Source organism: Oncorhynchus clarkii, chromosome 26 (genome assembly GCF_045791955.1).
Source record: "Oncorhynchus clarkii lewisi isolate Uvic-CL-2024 chromosome 26, UVic_Ocla_1.0, whole genome shotgun sequence".
NCBI classification, from domain to species: domain Eukaryota; kingdom Metazoa; phylum Chordata; class Actinopteri; order Salmoniformes; family Salmonidae; genus Oncorhynchus; species Oncorhynchus clarkii.
Genome location: NC_092172.1, coordinates 15,320,425 through 15,341,502, shown reverse-complemented (window position 1 = coordinate 15,341,502; position 21,078 = coordinate 15,320,425). Strand labels below are relative to the sequence as shown.

General features: G+C 45.3%; 1 protein-coding gene across 12 annotated transcripts; it reads right to left on the bottom strand.

Annotated features, from left to right (window-relative positions):
* Nucleotides 1–919: 919 nt before the first annotated feature.
* On the bottom strand, nt 920–21,071 carry LOC139384715 (protein mono-ADP-ribosyltransferase PARP6). Of its 12 annotated transcripts, none has more exons than XM_071129548.1 (24): nt 20,887–21,071; nt 18,346–18,453; nt 16,973–17,114; nt 16,467–16,544; nt 15,779–15,873; nt 15,526–15,586; nt 15,316–15,406; nt 15,117–15,183; nt 13,427–13,576; nt 12,522–12,672; nt 9,083–9,214; nt 8,598–8,693; nt 8,237–8,329; nt 8,006–8,131; nt 7,763–7,828; nt 7,517–7,584; nt 7,310–7,358; nt 7,079–7,191; nt 4,211–4,280; nt 3,439–3,526; nt 3,086–3,180; nt 2,929–2,992; nt 2,725–2,809; nt 920–2,622 (listed from the first exon to the last, which is right to left on the bottom strand). In XM_071129548.1, the coding sequence occupies exons 3-24, from the start codon at nt 16,973–16,975 to the stop codon at nt 2,520–2,522; spliced, it is 1,944 nt and encodes a 647-aa protein (XP_070985649.1). In that variant the 5' UTR covers nt 16,976–17,114; nt 18,346–18,453; nt 20,887–21,071; the 3' UTR covers nt 920–2,519. The 12 variants fall into 12 exon arrangements, 8 of the variants coding, with proteins under 8 accessions (XP_070985649.1, XP_070985650.1, XP_070985653.1 ...); XM_071129549.1 differs by lacking the exon at nt 20,887–21,071 and having other exon boundaries at nt 920–2,334; nt 2,488–2,622; nt 18,346–18,564; XM_071129552.1 differs by lacking the exons at nt 3,439–3,526; nt 20,887–21,071 and adding an exon at nt 5,782–5,854 and having other exon boundaries at nt 18,346–18,564.
* Nucleotides 21,072–21,078: the final 7 nt, after the last annotated feature.

Here is a 21,078-nt window from a genome sequence, read left to right as displayed (position 1 = left end):
CAAAAACCCCATCATTTTAGAGTTTTGCAGTGGAGTGGCAGCGCTGGGCTCAGTCGGTTTCTACGGTCAGATTTAGAGAGTCAGAGTGGGAATTTGGCTGGAGAACAGGTCTTAACAACCCCTCTCTGAGGGAAACGTGCTCCCTGCTGACACCATATGAGCACCTACCTACCAACACCAAGCACAACAAACAGGTCTCCTGTTAATGCATCCTCCTGACCAAATCCCACAATTACTGGCATCACCACGATGCACCTGAACACCAGAGTGGCTTCAGCCTATAAATGTCATTTTTCATTGATGAAGTTAGATGTTTAATAAAACTGCCATTGATCGTCACGGTCGTGAGACACACTGCTACAACAGTTGGCATGGTGGACAGTAATCACGTCTGGGTAGTCACATGGAGCGAGGACGCCCCCTGCAGTCTGCGAGACACCAGTGCATATTTTCATGTAACGTCGTACGGTAACAACACCCTTTCCGCTCCACAACGCAATCAACGACTCTCTAAACACTACGGAAAGAAAAGGAGGCAATTATTAAAATTGTGCAAAATCTTTATTCATTCCTTTCATCATATCTTTCCATCGTCGTCACCATCATGAACACACCACTGACAGAGAGGGACAAGAACAGATAGGGATCTGAATACAGTCACTCTTAATGTGGGGACAATAGGTATCAGCTGTCAACGGGCCCTACATACCGCAGCCAGAAGGAGCACTGGATACTGAAGGCTGGGTAAGGTGTTTCCCCCAGTCTTTTCATCTCTACAAACAATACTTGACTTGTGCAGATAGAGTCATTTCTCTCCCAACAGTACATTTCTCCTTCTCTGGTCCACATTTACATTTACAATACACTCTTGTTGTTGTTGTTCAACACCAACGATGCTCTGCATTTGTCCCCAGCACCTATTGCCAAGTCATGTTCAGTATGCATGTCCTAGTGAAGACATTTCACCATAAGGGACATTTAGTAGTTTAGTTTACTTTTACTCCAAATATAAATCTTTCGGTGGTTCTCTGTCTTTCTACACACTAGACAGGTAGACCTTGAGACAGGCTGAGAGAGAGAGAGAGAGAGGGAGAGAGAGAGAGAGAGAGAGAGAGAGAGAGAGAGAGAGAGAGAGAGAGACAGAGAACATACATTTTATCTGGGCTAGGCAAATGTTGAATAAGTGCAATGTCCAGTATAATGTACGATTGTACAGAAATTACGAATAACCCACACATACATACAGCTAATTGATAAACAGGGTAAACTATACACAGGGTTGCCGTTCCCCAAGGTAAAGCGTAAATATGTAAGTAAAGCACAACAACATCCAGTGTCCTGTTGGTAGGGCCATAGCCATATAATAACTCCATGTATTATATCTCTGAGTAGGGAGGGATAGTGTGCTGTAGGGCATGGATTCACCTGGGGTCACAGTCCTAGTCTCTCAGAGTGGGATGGACTGTACTTTATGGATCAAGTCACAAAGATAAGTCTATGGCCATGGCAGAACAGCTCCTCTTGTCAGTGTGAATTTTTGAAGAAGAGTGTTGCTATGGGTTATGCATCATGCTCGCTCAGATTCAGCAGTCTAGGGGGCACCAGTATTCTCTGTGTCATCATTTTGACTCTCCGGTCTAATTTCCCTAAATGAAACGTCAGGAGAAGACAAGAAAAGGCTTTAGTCGACAGAGGGTGCAGGCTGTGGCTGTGTCTGTCTGTGACTAGTCTCTCCTGACAGACTGGTAACAACATTAGCCCGTGATGGATTCTCCTGTGCAACATACGATCATGTTACTCAACCAGAGGGCTTCAGGTCCCTCTCTCTGGGCTATCTGAAGACAAACTGACCCACAACACTGCTTTGACTCGGGAGATAATTGCATCTTGGCCCGTTAATTTATGTCATTAGTCAAAGAATAGGAAATAAACGGATCACTGAGATAATGCCTACAACAAACACAATAAAAGAACACACTTCTACATGCATGTAGATCCACCATTCAACACCAACAGGGGGGTGTAATAAACTAAACATGACTCGTTCTTCTTCTTCTTCTAGATATCCACAATGAGAACTGATGAATATAGATACACAGTCCAAAGGATTCTCACATTTGCAGCTGATAAAAGAGAGTGGATGAGACTTGACAGTGGCTCAGGAGGAAATGAGAGACCAGGGGGCTGAAAGGGAAGTGAGTGTGTTCGTGCGCTTCAGCTCAGAGTGCGTGTGTGTGTGGCAAACCAGTCCAGCTAAGGTTTCCTTCATTCATCCCTGTGTTCTCCAGCACTATCTAGCCCACGGGTGTGGCTCACTGGAGCACAAAGGAGGAACTGTTACACAGGGAGAACGGAAAGCAGTGGAATAAAAAGTGAGGAAAGGGAACGAGACTGTAGATATGAGGCGTAAAGATCATCAACCTCCCTCATCTGGTCTGAGTTTGTGTCTCCCAAATGTCTGTCTGTCGGTCTATCTGCAGTACAGACCTGTTCCTCCAAGGGCCCCCGGGGAGCCTCCATTAGCTGGAGTAGATCTGAGTGCCGATCACACGCATGATCTCCTTCTGCACCTTGGGCTCCTGGGTGTTGATGTTGGCATCTCCCACCTGGCCGTCCTCGTACCTGCAACACAGAGGTGACCGTTTACAAATGTGTCTGTTAGCTGCCTGTCTTGCTGTGCGTCACGTAGAGTTCTAGGGGAACGATAAGAGTCGTGTTACTCACACGAAGAAGAAGCGCGTGCAAACGTGGTCGGACACAGGACACACCCAGATGTTGCCGTGCTTCTGCAGGTCCTTGGACGTGATCACTGAGACAGGCAGACAGCGAGACATGGAAGGGGTTAACAAAACACACCACAACACGACCAGGAACAATGGCTCAAATTGACCACGCTCGTCTGTACATTTCATGTGGTACAGTATTTACCTTCACAAAGGGCAATGCAGTTTAGATTCCGGCTCTGGAGAAACCTTGACTGGATAGGACGGCTCTGTGGAGGCAGCCAACACAGAGTATGATGTCATGCTCGGACACGTATCAACAGGGCAAATGGTTGTAAGTCCTACGTGTATGAGTCTCTCACCATCAGACACTGCACCTGTGGAACGGTATTCATTCGGTTGTAACGCTGCACCAGCTCATCTTTGGTGGGCATGCGGTGCTGTCCTTTGCCCATCCCTGAACACACACACACGGATGGGAACAAACGCAAAGCTGGTCAGAGCTGTACAGGATGCTGAGAACATGTCAACAGCTGAACATACGTTGAGTTCTGTTGATGGAACAACAGGTGAGGATGGCATAGGGTCAGGGTATTGCTCAACATTACTTAAAGATGGCTGCTTGCTTACCCAGTTAGACCTAGACACACATGCACACAAAACTAGATGATATCAGATGACTACATGATATGCAATGCACAGAGCACATACAGACCAGACCGGCAGCCCCACAGTGGACACACAGGACAATGTAGTGCAGGGACAGCACAGGTAGGTGAACCCAACCCAAAGATGAAGATGGACTGTACCAGAGACAGAGACAAGTCAGCTGAACAGAGCAGACACAACCAAAAGTTTGAAGGACGAGGGGTGAGAGAGACAGAGAAAAAGACAGAGACTGAGAGAGAGAGACAGAGAGAGAGAGACAGAGAGAGAGAGACAGAGATATACAGAGAGAGAGTTAGACAGACAGACAGACAGACAGACAGACAGACAGACAGACAGACAGACAGACAGACAGACAGACAGACAGAGTGATAGAAAGATAGAGAGACAGAGAGAGAGACAAAGACAGAGACAGAGACAGAGAGAGACAAAGAGACAGAGAGACAAATAGAGAGAGAGAGAGAGAGACAGAGAGAGAGACAGAGAGAAAGACAGCGAGATAGAGAGACAGAGAGAGAGACAGAGAGACAGAGAGAGAGAGAGAAAGAAAGAGAGAGAGAGAGAGAGAGACAGACAGACAGAGAGACAGAGAGACAGACAGACAGACAGACAGAGAGAGATAGAGTGATAGAAAGATAGACAGAGAGAGACAAAGAGACAGAGAGACAAAGAGAGACAGAGAGAGAGACAGAGAGAGAAAGACAGCGAGATAGAGAGACAGAGAGAGACAGAGAGAGAGAGAGAAAGAGAGAGAGAGAGAGAGAGAGAGAGAGAGAGAGAGAGAGAGAGAGAGAGAGAGAGAGCAGGCCTTGGCTTCCTACCTGAGTATCCAAAGGAAATGCTGGAGATGGGGCTGAGATAGATACCCTTTCCATAGGCTGCACCATGCAGCTTGCGTTGAAAAGAGCAAGGGGAAGAATCACTGAGAGTCCACCAGCACCACACACTCACACACTCAAAGACACACTGCCAGAGGAACATACACACACGCTCACACTCACACACACACACACACACACACACACACACACACACACACACACACACACACACACACACACACACACACACACACACACACACACACACACACACACACACGAGAGACACCACCAGGTGAAGTGCAATAGAAAAAGAAACCTGCCTAAAGTGAAATACATTGACTATTGTTGGACCCCATAGTCTCCTGTTCCACTACCCACTGAGACCTCATAAGATGTTTAGGTGAGGTAACAAATGTCCATGTTGAAGTCTTGTGTTGAACATTCATGTAAATCATCCATAAGGACGTGGTGCTGCATCAGAACACACGGCGACAGAACAAGGTGAGGATGAGGAGGAAGAGGATGAAGAAGACGGGGAATGTTTGATGGACATCCATGGCAGAGCAGAGGGGGTTTCAGCTCGAGTGGAGAGGTGACACCCACAGAAATACTTTGTGAGAGTGGAGGGTGAACTGGATGGAGAAAGAAGAATCCCTCCTGAGTTTGGAAAACAGAACGAGGGCTAGGAGACACAATGAGATTTGCTGTGCAAGCTGAAGGGGTGAGAGAATGAACAAACAAACGCTCAAGGTGAGGAGGAGGGAGAGAGAGCGTGAGGGATGCAGAACAAGGGGATGAAAGACGAGTCTTCAAAGATCTAACAACAAAGGTTCTAATACTGTAATATGCTCATAATAAACCACTCACTGACAACAAACACCCTGCTGACTTCTCCCATGCATACGGCATAATATAATAACAGGAAGGAGCGAGATGGCGTGTTTCAAAGGTGCAGACATTATGAACCTTAAGACATAAAAATAGATTGTCATGCATGTGGTTTAATGTCTTGTACAGGGTCTTGAACTACCAGGAGGTTCAGCCATATACCGTACATATTAAACATCATTAGGATCAGCATAGAGGTAAATAAGAGAGACAGTATAGGTGATGACCGTTACTAACCTTCCTTGGATCCCTCACCCACTCACCTACTCACCCACTCTGTGGATCCTCATAGCGAAACAGACATGGGGCGGGGCAGCAGTCACAACCTCTGACCTAGTCTACTCAGTGCTCTTAGTGGTCTACCCAGGCAGCCACGCCTCCAGCCAGGCCGACTGGTAACCCCCAGCCCCCCAGCAGACAACACAGCCCCTCCGCCTCTCTATCAGGACAGGAAGAGGCGTGGCGTCCACTGCTGTCAGAGCAGGAAACAGGAAGTGCTCGACATATGCCAGGGGAAAATTACCGGTGGGCCTGGCAATACAATGAGAGAGAAACCTGGCATCCGTTACTGTCAAAATGGATCAGCTGGACAGCCAACCTGCACTGTGTGTGAGGAGGACAGACAGGCGCTGTCCAAGGGAGGATGCGTCTTAGTTCAGCCAACTGCTGGATCTACATACCTGCAGTTTGGTATAAGAGGCATTGACTAGTCCATTTCTCAGAACGGAGTGCCAGTTCTCTATATGGGAACCACTAGAGCAGGTGCAGGGAGAGAGAGAGATAAGGAGAGCTGTGAATACTGAACACTTCTTCCTCAAACAGGGCCAGTGCTTTCTAAAGGCTCCAACAACGCTGTGCAGAGATCGTTCAAAACGGAATTATTGCCACTTTTGCATGCCAACCATTTATGGACATATTGTTATACTGTACCTAGAGTAAAGCATTCATGCCCGTGAGATATCTACATCTTATTGGCAATGCAATAAGTCTGTTTCCACTGTGTTTTTGGCTGATTGTAATAGTAATTCTATTTTCTCACATTTTCTAAACTTGCCATGTTTGTTTGCTAAAAACAGCAGGATGGCTGAGGACCTACAGCACAAGAACAGCTCAGAAATCTCCTGATATTACATCACCCCTCCTTCTCTTTTCAACAGCAGGATGTTACGAGAATAGAAGTCTCAGTGGGAATACATCAAACTGCACCGTCTCTCATCTCTTATTGTCCTCAAATAAACCCCAGGGGTGAAACAGGGTAGCCATGCTGTTATTCTTAGCAGAGACAAAGTTCAAGAGGAGTGGTCGTTGAATTTAATTCAGCTAGCTCCCTGAGGGACTGAGACAGTTGTGATTGCGTTGAGATGGTCCCATGCATGCTTCTGCTTCGTGCCTTTCGGCATGGCTGTCTGACTCTGTCTGTCGCTCACACTGATGTCTCTACATCAGGGACCCAGTACTGCTGGGAAAACAGGGTGTGGTGTCTGCTCACTGTGCCGTCAGCTGGTGGATGCTGTAACTACCAGCTATGTGGGACTATATTATGTGTTGTCTCTGTCTATAAGACCGGGCGGCAGGTAGCCTAGCAGTTAGAGAGGCGACCCAGCAACCGGAGGGTTGCCAGTTTGAATCCTGGGTCTGACGGGAAAAAGAAAATCGGTGTGGAAGTGAGCTGGCACCCGGAGGATGCGGGTATCTAATCCTAAATGCGTTGCCTGCCATTGTACCCTTGAGCAAGGCACTTAACCACCCACAACAACTGGTCCATGGGCGCCCAGTGTGGCAGCCCCCTGCTCCAACCTCTCCAACCTGTATGTTTGAGTGTCTTTGGGAGGGGATGGGATACATTTTGGTTGGACTTTGTGTACAATTTACGAATAAAGTTATCTCAAACTTAATAAAACATAGTACCTATTCTGTATGTGGGAGTCTATGATTAAGGGGAGGTTGGTGCTGCCATATACTGTATATGGGACTCACTGGAAGGCAAAGGTGCTGCCGTAGAGCTTCTTGGCCGTGCGAAAGCGTGCCTCCTTGGCAGGCGGGCTGCTGAGTAAAAGGAACTGGTGGGATGTGTGCATGAACTTCAGTTGCTATAGGACAGAGAGAGAGACGGAGGGAAGGAGAGAGAGAATGGAGAATCATGTACTGGAGAACACACGGCAACAGTTACGAGGAAGAGCAGACACCAGAGATCTGTGTTATTCATACCCTGCTCAGAGGCAGCTTGACGATATGGGATCGGTTACTGGATATGATCCTAGAGAGGGAGAGAGGGAGAGAGAGGGAGAGAGGGAGAGAGAGAGGGAGGAGAGAGGATGGGATAGGGCGGGGAGAAGAAAAACAGGTTAGTGAAAGAGGCAGAACAAGGTTGGAGGTTTAGATTGCAGGAGGTGTAAGCAGAGACCTTCTACCTACCACTGTAGTAGAGGGTGAGCCAGGGGGTCCAGTTTGTCCATCTGTTTCTTAATCTCCAGATATGAGCCCTGGAAAAGACAGCTTTCATTATTTCACACCCCACTATCCTTTCGTCACTAGACTACCAAATCTAAATATGACAAGGAGACGATTCAATGCAACAACACATATATAGTCTCTTTTTTACAGCCCAAGTCCAGCACAGGACTGCCCTTCCTTCATCCCAGCCTCCCCCAGCCTCAGTACCTGGGTCATCTCGCGGATGGACATGACACTGTCCAGTGCTTTTTGCAATCTCTCATAGTTCTTCTTCTGTGACCAGGGAGCAAGATGGAGCCACAGAGACAGGCGTCAGAAGGACAGGGAGAGAGACAAACATTGGATTAATACCTACAACCCATTCAATGAGCCCAAAGTAATGTTCTAGAATGTTAACACATATACCAGACAACATGTATCGTGGTGTGTAACCACAGCAACAGTAGTAACCTTTGGGTTGAAGGCCAGAGTCTTGGGGTCGTTGGGGTCGACCACAGACGGGTAGGGTTCAAAGATGATGCTTTTACGAGGAGACTCCAGAGCAGCCCGACACATAGCCACCAGCAGATCCACCACCTAGGGATCAACATGAAAGCCCATCAGTTATCACCACATAGACAGGGACAGACAGACCAGACAGGGGGATAGAGAAAGTGTGTGTGTTGTTAGTCAGGCAGTCACCTCTGCTCCAGTGGCCACCTCCTCTGCTGCTCCTGACATCACACCCAGAGTGTAGAAGGAGAACACACACAGCTCTCTAGTGCACACAGCTGGCTGCGCACCCACACACACACACACACACACACACACACACACACACACACACACACACACACACACACACACACACACACACACACACACACACACACACACACACACCCACACACACACAAACACCCACACACAGGGCAAGTGGTACACACACGTACACAAACAAACATCAATCTGAGTGAAACAGAGAAACTTGCTCATAACTGAATTGAAACGTTTACATTTTAACGTTCACTTCACACTGTATGTTTTCTGTAATGTGGTCTACCTTCAACATGGATCCGTTCTGAAAGACGTGCTGCTCGTCACAGACCACACAGTACTCATTGAGAGTGGGGATCCTCTGCTCCGAGTATTTCATTATCTGTCGGGAGACAAAACATGGTTTTCCTGCCAATCACTCCCTCCTCTCCTCCAGCACCATATATCACTATCCTATGATGACATCATCAGCTGACTTGGCCTCTTATCAACGCTTTAGTCTGTCACTTTACCCAGGGTTGAAACAAACCCATCATACACGGGCACATTAAATATAAAGATAAAACACTTCCTCATTTCAACTTTCATGAATCAAACAAACAGAGGTGGAGACCTTCTTTAAGCACACACTATGTCCTCTAACTCCTGTACGTGTGATTGACCCTTGATAGTCCTATCAGTGTTTGTGCTTTGGAGTTGTTTTGGAAGGACGTTCAGAGTGAACTAAAAGCCTATTTAGGGCCCTAGCTTTGTCCTTGAGGTCTTATCTACCTGTACTAAGAAGCCATACTCCAAGGTAGGGATGTTCTTGCAGTGTCCGCCCGCCTGGGATGAGAAAAACAATTCAATCAGCTGCCTCGTGGTAATCTGCGCTGGGGCCCTGGCCGCCGGGACAGCCACAGTCTGATGGGTACAGTGAAGACAAAGCATTATGGGACACGGCGCCAGCCATGGTCAGGTATGGGTAGGGAGAGGCTCAGGAAGGAAGGTAAGGTACAGTACTGTAGGTGTGTTGGTTGGGGGAGGGGAACAGTCAAAGTTCTCAGGTAGTTCAAAGTGAGAAAACAATTAGATAGTATGGATAATAGAATGGGGAACTAGTTGTTTGTTACGAGTAATGCTCTTAATTCATGCCCTTTCTGATATGGATGATGTATTGTGTTTGACTGTTAGCTGTACGGTCACAGTGACGTTTTTAATGCAATAGAATACCCATCAAAACACACATGTGCAATTTCATGAGGTGCAATAATTGGGCTCTGTGCAATACACTGCACAATTATTAGGCAAGTGAGTATTCTTATCTTATCATTATTTCTAAGCACATTTTCCAGCTCCGAACCATATAAACTTGAATGCTTATTGGATTGAATCATTTTCAGGTGATATGTATTTGCGTAATGAGGGAGGGTGTGGCGAAATGTGAATAACACCTTATATCAAGGTATAATTATTAGGCAGCTTCATTACCTCAGGTAAAATGGGCCAAAAAAGAGATGTAACTGAGACTGAAAAGTCAAAAATGGTAAAATGGCTTTCAGACGAAGCAACACTCTTGAAATAGCTCAACTATTGAGGCGTGACCACCGGACAATTAAACGTTTTGTTTGCGAATAGTCAACTGGGGGCGTAAAGAACGCGTGGAAAGAAAAAGGCATGAATGAACTGCAAAAGACTTGAGAAGAATTAAACGTCAAGCTACCAGGAACCCATTATCCTCCAGTGCCACCATATTCCAGAACTGAGAAGAATTAAACGTCAAGCTACCAGGAACCCATTATCCTCCAGTGCCACCATATTCCAGAGCTGAGAAGAATTAAACGTCAAGCTACCAGGAACCCATTATCCTCCAGTGCCACCATATTCCAGAACTAAGAAGAATTAAACGTCAAGCTACCAGGAACCCATTATCCTCCAGTGCCACCATGTTCCAGAGCTGAGAAGAATTAAACGTCAAGCTACCAGGAACCCATTATCCTCCAGTGCCACCATATTCCAGAGCTGAGAAGAATTAAACGTCAAGCTACCAGGAACCCATTATCCTCCAGTGCCACCATATTCCAGAACTGAGAAGAATTATACGTCAAGCTACCAGGAACCCATTATCCTCCAGTGCCACCATGTTCCAGAGCTGAGAAGAATTAAACGTCAAGCTACCAGGAACCCATTATCCTCCAGTGCCACCATGTTCCAGAACTAAGAAGAATTAAACGTCAAGCTACCAGGAATCCATTATCCTCCAGTGCCACCATATTCCAGAGCAGAGAAGAATTAAACGTCAAGCTACCAGGAACCCATTATCCTTCAGTGCCACCATATTCCAGAGCTGAGAAGAATTAAACGTCAAGCTACCAGGAACCCATTATCCTCCAGTGCCACCATATTCCAGAACTGAGAAGAATTAAATGTCAAGCTACCAGGAACCCATTATCCTCCAGTGCCACCATATTCCAGAGCTGAGAAGAATTAAACGTCAAGCTACCAGGAACCCATTATCCTCCAGTGCCACCATATTCCAGAACTGAGAAGAATTAAACGTCAAGCTACCAGGAACCCATTAGCCTTCAGTGCCACCATATTCCAGAACTGAGAAGAATTAAACGTCAAGCTACCAGGAACCCATTATCCTCCAGTGCCACCATGTTCCAGAGCTGAGAAGAATTAAACGTCAAACCTACCAGGAACCCATTATCCTCCAGTGCCACCATGTTCCAGAGCTGAGAAGAATTAAACGTCAAGCTACCAGGAACCCATTGTCCTCCAGTGCCACCATGTTCCAGAGCTGAGAAGAATTAAACGTCAAGCTACCAGGAACCCATTATCCTCCAGTGCCACCATGTTCCAGAGCTGAGAAGAATTAAACGTCAAGCTACCAGGAACCCATTATCCTCCAGTGCCAACATGTTCCAGAGCTGAGAAGAATTAAACGTCAAGCTACTAGGAACCCATTATCCTCCAGTGCCACCATGTTCCAGAGCTGAGAAGAATTAAACATCAAGCTACCAGGAACCCATTAGCCTTCAGTGCCATCATATTCCAGAACTGAGAAGAATTAAACGTCAAGCTACCAGGAACCCATTATCCTCCAGTGCCATCATATTCCAGAACTGAGAAGAATTAAACGTCAAGCTACCAGGAACCCATTAGCCTTCAGTGCCACCATATTCCAGAGCTGCAACCTACCAGAAGTACAAGGTGTCAAGTGTTCAGAGACATGGCCAAGGTCAAGAAGGCTGAAACACCACCACCACTGAATAAGATTCACAAGTTGAAGCGTCAAGATTGGGCAAAGAAACACCTGAAGACAGATTTTTATCGGGTTTTATGGACAGATGAAATGAGAGTGACTCTTCATGGACCAGATGGATGGGCCAGTGGCTGGATCAGTAATGGACACAGGCCACCACTTTGAGTCAGGTGCCAGCAAGGTGGAGGAGGGGTACTGGTATGGGCTGCTATCATTAAGGATGAGGTAGTTGGACCTTTTTGGGTTGAAGATGGACTGAAACTCAACTCCTAAACCTACTGCCAGTTTCTGGAACATTCTTTCTTCAAGCAGTGGTACAGGAAGAAGTCCTCAGCATTCAAGAAGGCCATGACCTTTATGCAGGACAATGCTCCATCACCTGTATCCAAGTACTCCACTGCTTGGCTAGCCAGCAAGGGCCTCATAGATGCCCGAATAATGATCTGGTCCCCTTCCTCACCTGACTTAAATCCTATTGAGAACTTCTCAAACTTGAGATTTACAGTGAGGGAAGACAATACACCTCTTTGAACAGAATTTGGGAGATCAAGAATCTGACAGACTCCATGGATCGAACGGTGGCTATATTGGTCACTGAATAATAAGGCCCAAAATGTTATTTAATTGTCATTTTGTGTTACTTATTTGTTACAATTACTCTAAAAATTGAGAATAAACAAGTGAATTGGGATAAATTATTTTTATAAATTAGTTGCCTAATAATTGTGCACGCTAATAGTTGCCTAATAATTGTGCACACATATATTTCCCTGAGAAAGACAAAACTCACTTTTCCTTTGTTAAACGTTCAGGTTGGAGGTTCAATAACATTTTGGATTGACTGAGAGCATTCTGTCTGTTCAACAATAACATTGTGTTGTCTGTGCTGATGTGTATAGGGGTAAGAGGGCCAGTCAGGACAGGGGTGTGTGATGGTGGTGGTGAGGGGAGGTGACCTCCGACCTGGCTGTTGGGGGGGTAGCTGAACAGCTCCCCCTTGGGGTTCTTCATGGTGCAGGAGATGGAGCGATTCATGAGCCGGGTCACCCTCAGCTCTGGAACACTCAGCTTCCCCTTCAGAACCGTGTCCTGGATCAGAGGGAAGCTGGGGGACCTGGGAACACACAGACACACAACCCAGAGACCATCAATGGATAGACCTGGAAGTATACAGCACATACACATACAGACAGTCATTCAGACACCTATGGAAGAAAATTATACAAACACAAAAGTTCAGAGCAACTAATTGGTGAGTATGTTTACATGCACACTAATAATTTGATATTAAGCTATTTATGGCAAATACTAGTTTGGCACTAGTCATGTAAACACCTTACTCTGATTATCTTAATCTGCGTAAGGTCAAGCAAAGTAAAAGCATAACCCAGTTAAAACACCTCCATTTTCTAGCAATCTAGGACATGTAAACACCTTTATTGGAGTGCCTGTGTTGTATTTGATCTGCGCGTGAGCTCCCTCGAGTGAAGTGAGTTCGGGAAAATGTCTTTAAAATAGTTTACACACACAAACTTTATATGTCCAAACTCAAATAGGCTTCCCAAAAATAACATGGTCCCCGTGATAGAATGTTAACTTTGATTGCCAATTTTCTACATTTTTCCATCAGGAAGCCTGTCCATGTGTAGAGGATTGTAAGCGAAATTGTTCTTCTTGCAAACCATGTAAACGTTTTAATCTAAACATTACATTAAATCAGAGTATTCACAAGAACTGTTTTATTGAATGGATATAAACATACCCATTGACTACTGAGATGACAGTGATGATGAAATCTGACCAGGATAGTGAATGTGAAGCTATAATAGTATCCGGGTCAGTACTAGAAACTGTAATAGGAGCCATACTTGGGGATGGGAGAGAAGATGCTGAGTCCTGCGCGGAACTTCTTAATGGTTCCCCCGGCCTTGAACCAGCTGTGTCTCTTCTCCTGCTGGGCCTTCAGGAACTCATTACTGAGGTGCTTCCACTGCTGGGACGTGAACGTACTCAGGATCCTACAGGGCAGACAGCACAACCAGTCACAATCACTGAATTCGGACGAAATTAGCAGATGTCATTGACTCTACTGGAAATGTAGGTACATAATATACACTAAATCACCAAAAGTATGTGGACACCTACTCGTCGAACATCTCATTCCAAAATCATGGGCAGTAATATGGAGTTGGTCCCTCCCTTTCTGCTATAACAGCCTACAGTCTTGTTGGAACATTGCTGCGGGGACTTATTTTATTTATTTTACCTTTATTTAACTAGGCAAGTCAGTTAAGAACAAATTCTTATTTTCAATGACGGCCTAGGAACAGTGGGTTAACTGCCTGTTCAGGGGCAGAACGACAGATTTGTACCTTGTCAGCTCGGGGGTTTGAACTTGCAACCTTCTGGTTACTAGTACAACGCTCTAACCACTAGGCTACCCTGCCGCCCCAAACTTGCTTCCATTCAACCACATTGAGAATTAGTGAGATCGGGCACTGATATTGGGCGATAATGCCTGGCTCGCAATCGGTGCTCCAATTCATCCCAAAGATATTCGGTGGGGTTGAGGTCAGTCAAGTTCTTCCACGCCGATCTAGACAAACCATTTCTGTATTGACCCCGCTTTGGGCACAGGGGCATTGCCATGCTGAAACAGGAAAGGGCCTTCCCCAAAGTGTTGCCACAAAATTGGAAGCACAGAATTGTGGATGCTGTAGCGTTAAGATTTCCCTTCATTGGAACTAAGGGGCCTAACCCGAACCCTGAAAAACAGCCCCAGACCATTATTCCTCCTCCTTCAAACTTTACAGTTGGCACTGTGCATTCGGGTAGGTAGCGTTCTCTTGGCATCCGCCAAACACAGATTTGTCCGTCGGACTGCCAGATGGTGAAGTGTGATTCATCACTCCAGAGAACACGTTTCCACTGCTCCAGAGTCCAATGGTGGCGAGCTTTACACCACTCCAGTTGACAATTGTAATTGCGCATGGTGATCTTAGACTTGTTTGCGTCTGCTTGGCCATGGAAACCCATTTCCTGAAACTCCTGACGAACAGTTCTTGTGCTGACATTGCTTCCAGAGGCAGTTTGGAACTCAAATACTGAGTTTTGCAAACGAGGACAGACCATTTTTACACGCTACACGCTTCAGCACTCGGCGGTTCCGTTCTGTGGTCCCATTCTGTGGTCTACCACTTCGCGGCTGAGCCACTGTTGCTCGTAGACATTTCCACTGCACAATAACAGCACTTACAGCTGACCAGGGCAGCTCTCTGGGCAGACAATTGAATGTCACTGAGCACTTCAGTAAGGCCATTCTACTGCCAATGTTTGTCTATGGAGATTGCATGGCGGTGTGCTCGATTTTATACACCTGTCAGCAATGTGTGTGGCTGAAGGGGCGTCCACATACTTTTGCAAAGATAGTAGAAGTTGTATAGGTGTCATTGAAAATTGTGGAAATATTGTGAAATTAGCGTAGGACCCATGGATTGCCTCTCTGAACCAGAATGTGAGGAATCGTGCTGAGTGGCATGTGACTCGAATAGGACTCACTTCTTGAGCTGCAGGCCCAGGCTGAAGCCCTCTTTATTGGAGGGCTGGAACACCTCCACTGACGGTTCTGAGAATAGATTACTCATTATTATGCAACACATAGGAGTGAAGAACTCAGCTCTGATTACACAAACACAGGCAGGCAAACGCATGCACACACACACACACACACACGCACAGCCACTGGGGCTCTGCTCACCCGGTCCATCTAGGTACTGCGAGAGAGAGAAGCGCAGTCTCAGAATGATGGGCTCTGTTCGGATGACCTTCCAGGCTGTTGCCACCTCCTCCTGGAACAAACACATACACAAACACACACACACACACACACATATGATATACACATACACTGTCTACTATGATGAATTGTAATACTGGAATGCCCATAGAAAATAAAAGGAAAACTCACATCCAAGAAACTGATGTTAATCTGAAGGTCAATGTCCACATCATCAATGGTTCCATACTCTCTGAAAGAAGAAGAATAGCAAACATACAGATTTAATAATCACATAAACTGATCAGCTTTTCCATGCTAAGAAACTTGACATCTCAGTGGATCTGGTGTTGTCTGGAGCAACGTATTTGCTGATCATGACAATAACAGTCAGTGGTCTTGGTTTCCAGACTTGGCTGTGGCGACTCTGTGTGTACTGTAGTACCTGACAGAGACAGCACTGTCGGTATAGATGTCCTTCACTGCCTCGATGTCTGCATCCAGTTGGGGATGTCGGTACAGGTCAGCAGCACAGCTCCCCTACAGGACGGGAGGGGCACAGGTCAGACCACTGAATTATCCATGGAGATGCTGCTGTAGCCTCCATTTACAGTAATATGAGCTAGCTCTGATACTCATGTATGAAATGACTGTAGTATTAGACAAGGTACAGGGCCAGTCTCCAGTTTTGCTGTCTCACAGGACTGTATCTGTGTGTCTCTCTATCTCTAGTTCCATCTTCTATCTGTCTCGTTTTCACACACATATATCAGTGCCGACAAACAGGCTCTCATCTCTTGGTCGATGGTCTGAATCCAATGGAGAATAGGCTTTTAAAACCAGACTGAATTTACAGTACTTTCAAACCGAGCCTTTTAGAGATAACTTTTTGTAAAAAGCTGATTGAAAGATGAACATATTGTGTATGTCACATAGGATTTGATGTAATAAGATAACAGTTTCTGAGGACCACTACGGGGAGTTCTGAAGACCCCAAGTGATGATTCTGATTGTATTGGACCAAAGAGCCTAGCGGGCAAAACTGGTTGAAATGATGTCATTATGACATTTTGTCCGGTTTGCCCTCTGGGAGGGATAGGAGGCCTGGGAGGTTGTCATAACGGCTTGGGTACCTGGATCCCATAGAGGAACTGCTCCGACTCATTCTCCCCATCTGATTCCTCATCAGTCCAGGACTGGCCTTTGATGTCCTGCAGGCATACAGACAGATGTGAAACGCCATTCTAGTTATTATCGCTCCATCTCCCATCCTTTCTCTCTCTCTGTCCATTTAGCTGCCAGTTCTTCAAAGACTTCCAAATAAAGCTTTTGATGTCACGTCAAAGGGATGGACGGAGATCCATTTGGATAAACAAAGTACAACTAGACATGAAATAAGTCACAGATATTCAATACATTATTTGCAAAAACATGTAAGACGATTCCCTATTATGTTTTTGTTTGGCTTAGTAGTTATCGACAGCAAGGCATCTCGCCTTATATATCTAATTAAATATCTACATACATCAGCCATTCCGACTGTATCTATTATGATAACTGCAGTCTGATGATAAACAGAGACTACAGTACTACGTCTATGATACTACCATTGGATATGGTGTTATAAGAGTTGTCTCACCATTGGGTCTGTTGTTCATAGGGGTTTCTCAGACAGGGTTAGGCTTCTCCCATCCATCCATAACAGCTGAGCTCCATGTAGGTGGAGGGACTGAGGTTGAAGTCTGGCCTGGTCACTCAGACTTCCTCTCGAACCGTGGTACCTAATCATTTGGCATGAGAGACAGGAGGAACACGAACAATAATCTTACAGTAATGTCTCTTATTTCAGCATTTTTTTACGAAGCATCTACCTTTAATAAACACAGCTTACTAAACAGTGATGCAATGGCATTTTCCGCATTGCCACTTCCTAATGGTGGCCTCCTTTTCCCCTTTTTCTTTCAATCATCTGCACTCCACCGTGCCATGTATCCTAGCAACAGCCACTTCTGCCGTCTGTCACCCTCCCATTAATCACAGTGAAAACAGAGTGTGTGGGAGAGAGAGGCTTTATGTGTTGTGCTTTGTGCACAATTTTATGTTTAGGTAATCTGAATATTCAACAGAATCTTCATCTAACCTTTTCAATCTGTGCACAAAAGGTAAGGAAAGGGCCGTCCATTTGATGAAATCACTTCATTGTATTACCTGCACTCTCAAGTTTAGGAATCGTCGTGCAAAAGATTTACCTTGCCGAATTAAGAGTTAAAGCCCGGGAGAGATATATTTCTCCCAGGGCATTTTTGACATTTTCTCAGCATCCTAAAATTGTGATATTTCAACAGAGCAATCATAATCAGTCATTAAGCTCTCAGACCTCACAATGACCTCAGAGGATGAGATCACTGTGCTAGATGGTACCAGGTGTGTACTTTTACAAACTGAATCTATGATATATCCCTAACAGCTCCTAACAAAAACATAATAGTGTTCCAGATTATACCGTACTTCCCTCCACATATTCCAGCTGCCATATCTTTACATTCAGATGTAAACACATCAGACATTGTGTCCCCTAAGCTAAATACAACATGCACTGAGGGCAATACATAATGGTAATGGACTCCTGTCTACTGTATCGATGCTCATAGTTGAATACAGGTTGTTGGCACAGAACCCACTAATAAAATCACAACACATACACAGCCTGTGGCTGTTCAATCCAACGATGCCTCCTCTACCAGATACGTATGAGTCAATAAAAATGAAGAAACACTTTGTCTCTCTCTGTCTCTCTCAAACCCACTCACCATTATCACCCCCCCTTCCTCCTCCTGTCCTCTCCCGCCTGCATTGCCATGTACCGACCCCCTCTCGCCTCTCTCTGTCATCTCACATACAGATAGAGATGCAAACTGACCCCCTCCCCTCATCCCCTCAATGAGAATTAAACACACGCAGAGGCATGCAGCTTTCCCCCTCCCCCACCTCTCCTCCGGCTGACACGCTTACCTATACAGGAGCTGGAGATGGAGGATGGAGATGGAGGATGCTGTCCTTGGTCCTGATCCTTTCCCTCTTAAAGGGAACACCTGCTTTTATATCCTTGCTATGTCCCCCCTGAATGAAAAATGAAAATAAAATTATTTAAAAAACAGCAGTGAGAATTGTAAATGCCAAAATGGCTGCCTCCCTCTCACTCCCTGTCAGCATCAGCCTCTCTGCTTCCCGGTGGCTGCTCTATGTCTGTGTTTATCTATTGCAGATCTCGACTCATACTGACGTCTTATTTTTTTGCCTGACAACACTGAGGGGCCTGAGCATGCTCAGTTGGAGCTAGCAGCTGGTCATGTGACTTGCAGCTGACTATGTTTCTGCTAAGGGGGAGAAGGGCGAGAGAAAAATGGAGGAACATGGCAGTCCTGTTAGTGCTGTGATGACTGTGTGTTTCTGAGTCTGTTTCTAAGTCTGTGCCTGTGTCTCTGCCAGAGCAATCACTTTTTGAGAAAGAAGTGCATGTCTATTGTCTGATATTATTTTAGGACCGTTCTGTCTGTTACGCTCACAAATCGCCTGTTCTAAAAGATGAAATGAAAAAAATATATAAAGTGAATTCTCAGGAACAAAACACATTCTAATTAACTCATGAAATGTAGAAGCAACGGAACAGTATTTTATGTATTGCAGTGTGTATTACAATTATAGAGCTGCATATTGTTTAGGAAATTGTACAGTGGCTGAGTCAGCGTCTGAGACAATGGTAATTAGCCTCTGTGCAACGGTCTTAATCAGTGTTTAGCCTGGTTAGCTCCCTGCATCGTGGTAAGTACTGACCAATATAACGGACAGATTAGGCTCTGGCTCTGCTGTGTGTCCACTCTTAGTAAGGAGTGCTGTCTCTTTGCTGATGTGTTATGGCAGGAATTCCAAAGTGCAGTGACCCTTGTTAAGATTTTCTGCCTGAAGACAAATATAGGACATACAGTGCATTCGGAAAGTATTCAGGCCCCTTGACTTTTTCCACATTTTGTTACATTACAGCCTTATTCTAAAATGGATTAAACAAAATAATCTCACTAATCTACACACAACACCCCATAATGACTAAGCAAAAACAGGTTTCAGAAATGTTTGCAAGTTTAAGTATTCAACATAAGTATTCAGACCCTTTAATTTTAATTTTTTTCTCTCAACCTCTAACAGGTTTGATGGGGAGCGTTGCTGTTCAGCTATTTTCAGGTCTCTCCAGAGATGTTAGATCGGGTTCAAGTCTGGGCTCTGGCTGGGCCACTATAGGACATTCAGAGACTTGTTCCGAAGCCACTCCTCCGTTGTCTTGGCTGTGTGCTTAGTGTCGTTGTCCTGTTGGAAGGTGAACCTTCGTCCCAGTCTGAGGTCCTGAGCGCTCTGGAGCAGGTTTTCATCAAGGATCTCTCTGTACTTTGCTCTGTTCATCTTTCCCTCGATCCTGACTAGTCTCCCAGTCCCTGCTGCTGAAAAACATCTCCACAGCATGATGTTGCCACCACCATGTTGCCAACACCGTCCTCCAGACGTGATGCTTGGCATTCAGGTCAAAGAGTTCAATCTTGGTTTCCTCAGACCAGAGAATCTTGTTTCCCATGGTCTGAGATTCCTTTAGGTGCCTTTTGACAAACTTGAAGTGGGCTGTCATGTGCCTTTTACTGAGGAGTCAGTGGCTTCCGTCTGGCCACTCTACAATAAAGGCCTGATTGGTGGAGTGCTGCAGAGATGGTTGTCCTTCTGGAAGGTTCTCCCATCTCCACAGAGGAACTCTGGTGCTCTGTCAGAGTTTTTGCTCACCTCCCTGACCAAGGCCCTTCTCCTCCAATTGCTCAGTTTGGCCTGGAACCCAGCTCTAGGAAGAGTCTCGGTGGTTCCGAACTTCTTTCATTTAAGAATGATTGAGGCCACTGTGTTCTTGGGGAACTTCAATTCTGCAGACAATTTTGGGCACCCTACCCCAGATCTGTACCTCGACACAATCCTGTCACGGCGCTCTATGGACAATTCCTTCGACCTCATGGCTTGGTTTTTTGCTCTGACATACACTGTCAACTGTGGGACCTTATATAGACATGTGTGTGCCTTTCAAAATCATGTCCAATCAATTTAATTTTCCACAGGTGGACTCCAATCAAGTTGTAGAAACATCTCAAGGATAATCAATGGAAACAAGATGCACCGGAGCTCAATTTCAAGTATCATAGCAAAGAGTCTGAATACTTATGTAAATAAGGTATTGCTGTTTTTTTTTTTTTTTAACACATTTGCAAACATTTTTATCATGGTATATTGTGTGTAGATTGATGAAGACATTTTTTATTTAATCCAAGGCAGTAACGTAACAAAATATGGAAAGAGGGAAAGGGTCTGAATACTTCACAAATGCACGAATGCACTACTTCAAGAGCCTATGGAGCCTATGGTGGGGGAGCATGCCATAATCATTTGATCTACTAAGTTCTACTGCACAGTGCACAGTGCATGACCATTTCAATAGAGAAAATTAGACAGGACAAGTGTACATACCTTCTCAGAGGATGGCTCTAGCTCCATGCATACAGGGGAGACTTGCCATAGACATAGAATAGATAGTTTTGCAGTGAATACTGCTGTTCTAGGTCTTTAAAAAATATATATAATCACTTAATTCAAAAATTATAAAAACTTGAAGATTTGACATTATATGAAAATAAACTATCATCATAGTCAGACAACATA

Bases quoted from the DNA above. Each gene is read 5' to 3' on its own strand.
- LOC139384715 (XM_071129548.1), bottom strand. The intron at 9,215-12,521 runs GTCGGAGGTCAC...TGTACCCATCAG, and splicing joins GCTACCCCCCCAACAGCCAG to ACTGTGGCTGTCCCGGCGGC. The intron at 7,192-7,309 runs GTATGAATAACA...TCTGTCCTATAG, and splicing joins TCAAGCTGCCTCTGAGCAGG to CAACTGAAGTTCATGCACAC.